The sequence below is a fragment of the Rattus norvegicus genome, chromosome 14 (genome assembly GCF_021556685.1).
Source record: "Rattus norvegicus strain SHRSP/BbbUtx chromosome 14, alternate assembly SHRSP_T2T, whole genome shotgun sequence".
Lineage (NCBI taxonomy): Eukaryota > Metazoa > Chordata > Mammalia > Rodentia > Muridae > Rattus > Rattus norvegicus.
Genome location: NC_141547.1, coordinates 16,759,674 through 16,770,925, shown reverse-complemented (window position 1 = coordinate 16,770,925; position 11,252 = coordinate 16,759,674). Strand labels below are relative to the sequence as shown.

The 11,252-nt window shown below is 39.5% G+C and overlaps 1 protein-coding gene across 1 annotated transcript in view; it reads right to left on the bottom strand.

The window, feature by feature from the left end:
- Window positions 1-4,267: 4,267 nt before the first annotated feature.
- Btc (betacellulin) overlaps window positions 4,268-11,252 on the bottom strand; it is a 38,616-nt gene continuing 31,631 nt past the window's right edge. The window contains exons 4-6 of the mRNA NM_022256.2: window positions 7,480-7,626; window positions 5,828-5,940; window positions 4,268-4,289 (exon numbers count right to left, since the gene is read on the bottom strand). Of these exons, the coding sequence (NP_071592.1) occupies window positions 5,835-5,940; window positions 7,480-7,626 (253 nt within the window). The 3' untranslated portion in view covers window positions 4,268-4,289; window positions 5,828-5,834. The remainder of the gene's footprint in view (window positions 4,290-5,827; window positions 5,941-7,479; window positions 7,627-11,252) is intronic.

The following is an 11,252-nucleotide window of genomic DNA, read 5'->3' as shown; positions in this document are numbered from 1 at the left end:
AAGCTAGTTATATGCTGATTACTATAAAAATAAACATGTCTTTAAGGAAATGTCCTGGTCTCTCTAAGTCAAAGACACTGGATACATTTTTTTCTTTTATAAAACCTTACTCAAGCTGGTTCTTTCTTTCATACTTTATTTAAAATGTTTTCCATGTAATATATTTTGGCTATGTTGTTCCCTTTCCATAACTCTTCCCAGTTCTTCACCATAACCTTACCAAGTCAATTTCGTGTTCTCAATTTTGTGTTCTCTCTCTGTCTCTTTTTCTCTCTGTCTCTCTCTCTCTCTGTCTCTCTCTCTCTGTCTCTCTCTGTCTGTCTCCTCCAACACATTCCTTGGCTCCTTATGACACAGAGCACCTGTATTAGGGCTCTCTAGAGTCAATCAATAGAATGTGTCTACAGTTACATGAGTGGGAACATTAAGGGAATTGGTACATGTGATTGTGGTGTCTAATAAGTCACATGACACATTTTTAGCAATCTGGAGACTTGGGGATAACAGCAATGTAGCTCGGTTCAATTCCAAGTCTCTTGATACAGAAAAGCTATGGCTATAACTTTGGGTATAAGACTGAGAGCCCAGGAGGATGCTGGTCTAAGATCCAGAGTCCGAAGACTGAATAGCCTTGAGTTGTAATGTCTATGGCTGCAGAAAATGGGTCCATTTCATGTCCCTTCAGAATCACATGATCATTGCCTCCAGGAACATGCTAATAGGCAAATCCAAAATGATGCTTTACCAAGTTTTTAGATATTGCATTATCCAGTAAAGTTGACATTTATATGAACAGCATCAAACGATGTGGAAATTTTCCATGTGTAGCTCATTCACCCTCAGATGGGTGCTTCTAGAGGGGCCACGCCTTATTCCCTTGTAGGTTTCTCACTAATGGCCGCACAGTACCTGTGGTGGAGTGGTGCAAAGTGGTGTTCTCTGAATACCCTGTTCGTGAGCAACCCTGCACGGCTGTACAGTGAAAATGGAATTCTGATGTTGGAAGTGACCCTCCTTTTATACATTGGCAGGCACTATTTGAAAACAACCTTCTCACAGAAGACAACAGTTAATTTTTTGTTGGTTTTTTTTTGTGTTTGTTTTTTGTTTTGTTTTTGTTTGCTCTTGTCATCCCATTAAGAAGCTCTTGTCTACAACCTCAGGACACAGCTCAATCACTTAGTTCCAGGTCAAAGAAATTCAAAGAGAACTATCTTAAGCCAAATGAGGAATTTACTATGGAAATACTAACATGTTTCATGGAACTCATAGACTGGAGAGAGCCTAGGCTGTAAGAGTGAAAGTGATCAGGCCTGCGGTACTGCCTATGGAGCACTGGCTAGAAGCCTCTCTCTCTCTCTCTCTCTCTCTCTCTCTCTCTCTCTCCCCTTCCTCCCTTCCTCCCTCCCTCCCTTCCTTCCCTCACTCCCTAAGAGGTTTCTTTACTTTTCAAGTCCACATGATGCTAAATACAGTTGTCAACAACTTTTAAAAATCTATGTCTTTTCTTCCACGTAGTCACATGCCTCCCTGACCACTGGCTAAATTTCTTCACAGATCTCTATTTGGCTATTTTTAAAATTTCAATCTTTTGAAATGAATTGGCAGATTTGTTTTAAAACCATATGACTTCAGACAAAGAGTTACATAAAAGGCACACTTATATGTACCCATATCCATATGTAATGTGCAACATATACATAACATATATATATATATATATATATATATATATATGCTACATAGGCAGAAGTAGGCTTATGTGTTTGTCTAAAACCACTTTTGTATTTATTGTTTCTATTGCCTGGCACTAAAAATCATGAACATACTATATTTTCTATTAGCTGGTTTCAGAATCAACACACATACACACACACACACACACACACACACACACACATGCACACACACTCACACACACACACAGAGTGTGTGTATGTATATATACTTTACACTCTCTTAAAGGTACCTTAAACTATGTGGCTTCTGAAAGCACTATGTAGATATGAACTGATGTCAGCAAATTTTAAACAGACATTTTTATACTCCCCAAACCAAGGAAAATTGATTTCAAGTTTCTAATTCCCCAGGAAGTAGTACTTCAATGGGCCAACCAAATACAGCTTGAGGTAGAGTTCAATAAAAGGGTCAAAATCCTGAGCAGACAGTCACATGGATGTCCCCATGCTTCCAAGTGCATTGTTATTAAAGAAAACATATGAGCCAAGTAGACTATCTCTAATGCTTCAATGAATTGTTTCTATAAACTTTTAAAAGCAATTGTATTTACATTTATTTCCACTAATAATTCATAGTATTAATTTCATAGTAGAAAATTCTCAAGGAAAGATATAGAGGCTGCTTTGTTTAAAAATAAATTTATTTTATTTCATTATAACATTGACAGTCTATATAAACAACATAGTATATGCAAAAACAATTACAAAATGCACTGTGAAAAAAAACATGAAAGATCTTGAAATTCTTTTATGATATCAGAATTTCAAGAGACACCATTAAAATGTTTCAGATAAAAACTGAGGAGATTCCTAACGTTGACTGCTTTGGTCAGTCAACCAGGGACCAGGAAGCAGAAACACCTAACAGTACTGATGGTGTTTTTAATGTTCTAGTGTCCATGTAATTCAAACCTGTTTAGTGTCAAAGAAGACTGAAGAGAAAACTCACACAGGAGCCCAAGGAAACTAAATAAAAGATGGATCTGAGTCAGGTATGGGTAGCCCTTTTCCAAGAATGGACATTCAGTCACAAGGAAGAAAACTCATTTTGAAACTTGCCAGTTCCGAGACTTAGCTGGAATTGGCAGGTAATCTTCATTATTGAACCCCAGCCTACTCACAAACACTGTGCTATAAGAACATAGGGAATGTAGGCTTTGTCTGAATCTATGGCACCTCTCTTGTAAAGTAAAACTTACAAGGACCCCAACAGACAGGAAAGCAGCACTCTCCGAGGACATCCTCCCATCAGCTTTTGTAAGTGACCTGTCTGATCAATGTGGAAATTTCCATGTTCTATAGAACACTGACTAAACATAAATTTTAATTTTTTTATGTTTAATATAGTTTCTACTAAATACAGCATGTAGTCAAGGGAACACAATAGTGGCAATATAGTTCAACTCATAAATCCTATGGTCAGGATGTTATGGTATCAAAATTCGCCTGAGAGCAATTATACATGCATCTGACGCTACATGTGGTCGCCTATGTTCAGCTGAGACATCACCGATGCTAACAGTCTCTTCCTGTGCTGTTCATACTTTACTGAACATAAATACCCATGCAAGGGCTGACGAACACCGGCCATTTACTTTCGCTGTTTGTTTCGGTGATGTAAGAATTTACTCATGTCACTGAGACTTTATGAAAAAGCAAGATAATAATAACCGTGACGTCAATCCTGCAGAAATCGTGATGCTGACACCAGCTCTAGCCAGGACTCCATATTCTGTGCCAACACGGGAAATATCACCCTACCACCTCAGAACATAGCAAAGCATAGTTCAGAAGGAAATCTTGGACTACACAGTTGAGTTAGATCTCAGGAACTCAAAATAACAAAACTGATAAGAACGTCAGCTTTGAATCGGGTCCGTCCAGCTCTGGCTCTCCAACTTCCTCTATCTCTACATCTAAGGGAAATCATTTAACTTTTTTATATATAGGAATGAGAAAAAAATGCAATCTCACAGACTACTGAAACGATAAAACGAAACAATATATTTCAAGCTCTTAGCATACGGTAAGTGTATAAACCTGGGGAGCCCTTTTATCGACTCAGGTGTTTTGCTGTTTGGTTGATTGGTTGGTTTGGTTTTGTGAGACAGGGTTTCTCTATATAACCTTGGCTACCCTGGATCTTGCTTTGTAGACCAGGCTGACCTCAAACTCCCAGAGATCTACCTGCCTCTGCTCCCAAGTGCTGGGATTAAAGATGTGTGCCATCGCTGCCTGACCATGACTCAGTTCTTAAAATCTAACTTCTTTCCAAATTTTGTTTGTTTAATAATCCTAGCAACAAAGTTTATATTCAATGTCCCTTATTGTTGTCACCTAACCAGGTCATTTTTTTCTCAGCTATCAGACTGTAACAAAAATATCATTATTAAAAACAATAACAACACACAGTTACAAATAAAATAAAAAAAGCAAATACAATATTTAAACATTCATTTCTGCAAGCTGTTTTCCTGAGACATGTCCTGTCCATCTGCAAATGAGTCAGGTCTTTTGGAGCTCGCCATCAGCTTGTGGTAACTTTATAATCTGTGAGAATGAAGAAAATAAAGGCAGCAACTTTAAAAGAAAGCACTGTGCCATACGACATTAGCTAATCCAGAATCGGCTTTCGTGTTTTGAGTCATGAGGGGTATCTTTGTAATAAATAGCAAGAACACTGTAATTCCTTAGCAAGTGTTACTAGCCATGATTGGGATTGGCTGCCGAGATGCTTGTGAAAAGGAGAGTCATTGTACCCAGAGAGCTGTGGAAAGAAACTGCTTTCTCACGCTAAGGCTGAATGAGGAAACACCAGGCTTGTTGCTCCTAGCCTCTCTAACCTAGAGGAACTGGCCAGGAATTTAGCCAGCGCTGTGAAGAGTTAGCAGAAAGAGAAAACGTTTATTGCCTTAAACACGAGTTTCAGTGCCACAATGGCACCATTTGTGTGAGTCCACACGCTACTTTATTCTTAGTTGTATTTCATGTCGTTATAACCCAAATCACCCCATGTTTATTCTGCAAATTGTGGTCTCTGCGCCCCTTGCAGATTTTCCAAGGCACCCCGTCTACTGATGACACGGTTGAGACTCCGCTCCACTGTGACTTGTGTGGGGTGCAGCTACCCAGTACCAAGCGTGTGGTGAAGATTTGAAGCAGGGGACTTTGGGCCATTTTTTCATTGTTTTGGTTTCAGCAGTGATTCCTTCTGCCACAGCGTCTGCCTCTGCCTAGCAGGGTACAGCTAATCCTCATCAAGGTATTTGATGGCTTTTCACTGCCACCAAAGTCAAGTGGCATGGTGTTGGCTCTTCTTGACTCCTCGGAGACTGACCTAGCAGTGTTCTCTCATCAGAATATCTGCACTGAATTAGCTGAAAGGATCTGGAACTTCTGCTGGGATCCTGACTCATGAACCATTCAAGAGTTGGGAAGTGTGCTTTATGTAAGGTACATTCTCCACCATCACCATCACCATCATCATTATCATCATCATCACCACCACCATCACCATCACCATAACCACCACCACCACACCACCACCGTCATCGTCATCGTCATCATCATCACCAATAGCCCACCATCACCATTGTCACCAGCATCATCATGGTCATCATCATCACCATCACCAACACCAACCTCACCACCATCATCATCACTGCTATTGTATCTCTTCTCTTGATTTGATATGTTTAAATTAAAATACTTCTTTTGTTCAAAAGTGTGGAAGAAAACATATACAAAATAACCATGACAACTACGTAGCATTAGGATGCCTACTTCTGTGGTAGTACATTTGAGATAAGGAAAAAAGAATTGTTCTTTAAATATAAATATATAAAATATAAAATTAGGATTAATTATTTTGGTGTGTTCAAACAGAATCTTGTTTCTCCTTTTCTGTGTTGTTATGTCGTGATACAGTTAGGGCAAAACTTTTAGGTTTTGTCATAAGGGAAATGAATTTATCTTTCAATGTTTGTACACATAACCCAATTCCAATCAGTAATTATTAGACACAATGAAGCCCCTACTCATCACTTACAGTCACTGGTTTTCCCTTCTACTGGGTTTAGCCTGCTTACCATTAAGTTAAGCAATATTGGTCTCTTGAATATCTTCACTTATGGGAGTTTTATCTTTACTCAAAGTTTCCATTTTCTCTTCCTTCTTCTTTTTGCGATGTTTCCGAAGAGGACTTCGAAAATAACATATTAGAATTAGTCTGAGTATGTAGAGTTCACAACAGCATGCAAATAGTCAATAATAGAGCCCGGGGTCTTAATTCTATGCTGTTCAAGATGTGTAAGCTCCATTTTGTCTTAAATCCACTGTCTTCTCTTTTGACGCATTCCTTAGTTTTGAATTTACATTCATAGGCCCACAGCAGTGGTGACATATATTTATATACACAGGAAAAATCTTGTTCCTGATTATTGATAGAGATTAGTAGGACAGAAGAAAACTTGTCATGCAAAGTTATTTCACAGTACAGAACAATCAGTACTATACAGTATTAAGGAGAAGCAGAAAGGGCTGGAATCAGACATAAGAAACTGGAAGAGTGATAGTCACCCCTAGAAATAGTACTAAACTAGGCACGTAAATGAAAAAAAAAATGCTTTAATATGCTGGGCTGCACTCTAGTTTTCTGAACATGTGGTTCAAGATTAATATAAAAAGGTCATTTTCCAGCTGTGCTCAACATATCCTCTATGTTGACCTAACTGTAAAATTAAAAATAGTCCTTTCTACCATAAAGTATAAAAACTCAAAACTGGGGTTGGGGATTTAGCTCAGCAGTAGAGCGCTTGCCTAGCAAGCACAAGGCCCTGGGTTCGGTCCCCAGCTCCGGAAAAAAAAAAAAAAAACACTCAAAACTACTTTTCAATCGAATAGCTAGGATTCCTGTAAATTACATGTGTTTTTACAGAAAATACAATCCAAGCTCAGAGACAATAAGAAATGTGTTTGAAATCTCAAAAATATCTAATTGTGGAGGTGGTCAAAATTAGTTTTTGTTTTATTTTGGTTTTTGGTTTGGAAGTTTTTGTTTGTTTTTCTGTGTTTCCGTGTTTTATTCTAAGAACACTGCAAAGGAATCAACCACACCCACTTTCGGTACTGTTTGGAGCCCAGAAGAGGACACCGTGGTTTAGGAAGGGATGCTCCTTAAGACAAGAAATGTTTAAACTTAATGATACGTTTCCAAAGAAACACTCACATAGTAGTAACACCCTAGCCCACTGTCCCTTGAAGAAAAAAGAGAGATGTCTCTGAATTCCAAATGCATAATGAAAACTCATGAAAATTAAAACAGACGAAGTCACCATGCAGATGAAATCAATTATTTTAATATGGTCACAAAAAAGGGTTTCAGTTTCGTTTTATTTTTTTTCATTGTCACTACGTGATGAAGCAGTTTTGGAAAATGATAATTCCATTCAACTTGCTAACAAACACAAACTGAAACGTTTAGCCCAAAGACATCTACAAATTTTATTTTAACTTATAATTCTTTATTTCCTGTAGATTGATACAAAATTATCTACACTATGTTTCACTACTGGTAAAAACATTTTATGTCAACAAACACAAGCCTCAGAAAGTTGATTTATTTAAAGCAAGACAAAAAAGTGAAGAGATAGTGGGGAAAAGAAGAGAAAGAAAAGAGAAGAAGGGGAGAGAAGCAAGCTACGATTTCTCAGCTTTACTTAAGAGTCATCTTGACACTTACTGACAGCAGGTGCAGACGCCAATGACTAAAATGATGAACAGCACCATGACGCCTATCAAGCAGACCACCAGGATCTGCCCCCTGTCCTGCTGGAGATAAAACAGGTCCACCTGCTCACACCGGGCCCCAAAGTAGCCTTTCTCACAGCTGCAAGGAAAGAAACTTTCATGAGTCTCCAGTTCTTTTTGGAAGAAGTTAGCACCGGTTTTCATTACTTAATAAAGAACATAGTTTCTTTTTAAAAAGGAAGCTCTCCTGAAGACAGCCAGACCCGGCCTCACTGAAACCCACCATCACCGGAGCATTATTGACTTGTCTGGTAGGGATAGACTGTCATGGCCACCTATTAAAATATTGTACAGTTTTAATCTTCCAGATTATGCAGAGAAAGGGATGTTAAAATTCCCTCCACAGCATTTTCAACTTATAAAAATCTCACGACAAAGAAGGCAAAGCTGCTCGCGTCAACGTAGAGTAAGTCAAACATTGCATCAGTGTGCTACCTTAAGACTACATGATTTCATATGCCAGCAGCGGTGGCTCACACCTTTGATCCCAGCACTGGGGAAGCAAAGGCAGACAGATCTCTGTGAGTTCAAAGCCAGCCTGATCTACAGAGCCAGTTCCGGGACAGAGGACAGCCATGGCTACACACACACACACACACACACACACACACACACACACACAGACACCATAAAATCTGACTCAAAAACCTACAATAAATAAATTACATTTCATATAGTCAAACATGGTAATGGGCATGAAATCCCATGACTCCAAGTCCAAAACAATGAAGTTTTAGAAAGATCATTTCTATAGAATCTCCCCAACACACACACACACACACACACACACACACACACACACGCCCTGGGTTTTAACTGTATGACGGGGAGACTTCAAGTCAGGAAGCAAGCTTCTTTTGCCCATGCATCTACACCTCACAGATATGTCACAAGTCCTGATCTAGCCTCTTAGATGGTTAAGTATGGCTACTTTCCAGGTGTGTTCACCACTGTCCTGACTCCACTCCCTTCTAAGCAGTGTCTTTTGATTCCAAGGCCCCTATTAAAGAAAAGCAACCAGAATCGCTCAGAGATTGCTGTGGGGCTCTGGCTTCCCTCAGTCTCTCACATCTCCACCAGTATAATCTCGAGAAATACTTTAACTCTTCAGACCCCCTAGGCCTATGGTTGTTGTTAGGGAAACTTTTGACCAAGCTGGGAATTATCCATACAAGGCTCCCTGATTTAACAGCTCAAAGATATATGGATGTCACACATAATTCTGTGAGTTGTTACAGAAGCTTAAAAGATACATAAAAAATTGAGAGCATTTAAATCAAATGTATTCCTTGCAAGGCCAGCATCTTTGAATTAATATTTATCCCTATTCGCTACAGATACACCCAAACACAATGAGATATTGATCACATGCACCGTTATTTAAACACCAGAAAGATCAAATCCTGTACCTTGGAAAGATTTCTGTGCCACCTCACTTATTTATAAACCTCACGGTTTATTGCCAAGCTGTTCTTGTGGAGCTAGTGCTCCACAAGAGCCAAGGCAGTTAATTCTCACAAAGCCAGTGCTGCTTCAGTAAGAAGACCCTAACACTGTAGCTCACAAGATGTTCCAAAGCCAACAGTAGCATATAGAAACAACCTCCAGGAAAATGTGAACTGTTCCAAAGAAAACAGAGACCCACACTGGGACACAGAAGGATGCAGAAGAGGATCTCAGGACAGGCAAGGGAGAACTGCTACATTCAAGACCACTGGACGCCATCATTCTAAGGTCAAACCCAGGCTAAGGAGCTGGAGAGATGGCTCAGTGGTTAGGGGCACTTGCTACTCTTTCAGAGGATCCAGGTTCAATTCCCGGCACCCACGAGGAAGCTCAAAGCCATTTGAAATTCCAGTTCTAGAGGATCCCGTGCCTTCCTCTGGCCTTCATGTGCTTCTGTGTACATGTGGTGCACTCAGGCATTAAAAAAAAGTAAATATTTAATTTTTAAAAAGCCACAGGTGAAAATTTACAGCTTAAAATATCAAAAATGGTCTTTAAATCGGGCCTGAAAAGGATCACTTTTAATTGAATGAGGCAGGGGAGGTTATTAAGCCTCTATGAAGAATATAATTAAGCCTCACAAGTGTGCATGCTCTCTTTTAATTAAAGTAATGATTTCTTTAATAAGCTTTCTACATATGACTCTTTAAAACAACTGTTTCGCCCATACATGGCCAGCCATTACCTGCTGCTCTTTGGGAATTTCTGTCTCACTATGAACTCTGGGTCCAGTGGCTTTAACGAAATGTCTCAGCAAACAGAACTTCCTATAGGTTGTAACCTAATGACATCGCGCTAGAAGTCAAACTTGAACATGGCTAGAGCACTGCCCTGGTCATCTCACCATTCAACAAACCAACTGCACATTGACCGTGACCATTTTCACTGTGAGCCTCCTATGTGGAAAGCAAGAGGAAGAGAGAGCGGAACTGAGTCATCTTACATCACTGGTAGGGAAAAACTCTGAGGAGTAACAAAGGGATTTGTATACCAAACCCTGAGAAGTGACACAGGATCCTACAGGACATCTACAAACACAGTGAAAAATAGGCCAAGAAAGTTAATCTAGGATCAGAGGACTTTTGGAGGCTAAGGACATGGGTATTACCCTCCTGTCGAATGGGGGAAGTGTGAATTGATTTTAGGGAGGGAGATTACACAATCTGGCTTTCATCTCAGAAGATGGCACAGTTAAAACAACAATCAGCAGACATGGGAACCAGTCAGGAAAAAATGTACTGGGTCAAAGGGCATTCATCTTTTACAAACTCAGTATATGTCTCTAAGCCAGTAAAAAACACTAAATGAAAATTTTAAAAATCAGGCCTACTCTTACACACACACACACACACACACACACACATTTTTACACTAGCAATTCTTATCCCACCTCTAAGTATTATCTGTGCATACTTCTTTATAGAAATGAATTAAATTAAATTTTGAAGAAGCCCATGTATAATGTTCAGACAAAATTGTGAGATTTTTGTATGCTTATGAGATACTTATGGGGAATTATATATTAGGGAGGCCGTATAGAAGAACATGTTCTGTGAACTTCGGGTTAAATTATGCTTTAAAAAAATCACTTGAGGGGGTTGGGGATTTAGCTCAGTGGTAGAGCTCTTGCCTAGGAAGCACAAGGCCCTGGGTTCGATCCCCAGCTCCGAAAAAAAGAACCGAAAAAAAAAATCATTTGATCCCTCTGTGAAGCAAAATCCTAGAATTCTCTTTATAAAGGGGCATCCCATTAGGAGAAAATGAATATTAATGATACACAAAAGAGTTGGAACTTGGACTCTTGATCTAAGACTTGAAAAGTCAAGCCCTCTTCCCACTCACTCCCGAGTGGGCTAAATAGGCCTTGATGATTTATATTTGGAACTAGGTCTGACTTCCTAGTTCAGTGACACCTGCGAACAGAAAAAAAAAAAAACAAACCAGTAACTAATTTGGCAGGAGTCCCTTCATATTTATGTTAATGGCGGAACTGCCTCACACAAGCCAAAGAATCTGTTTTCATTTGAAACACCCAGGAGATGACTGGAACTGTCGAGCCTCCTAACACAGTTAGAATCGCCTCTTCTTGCTCAAGGGAGCTGGGGACACCAGCAGCGCAGAACTGGACCTGGATCCTCCTACTCAGATTTCAGGAGGAAAGTCTGCGTCAGTTTCTCCACAAGTAGATGCTGAGTTGGG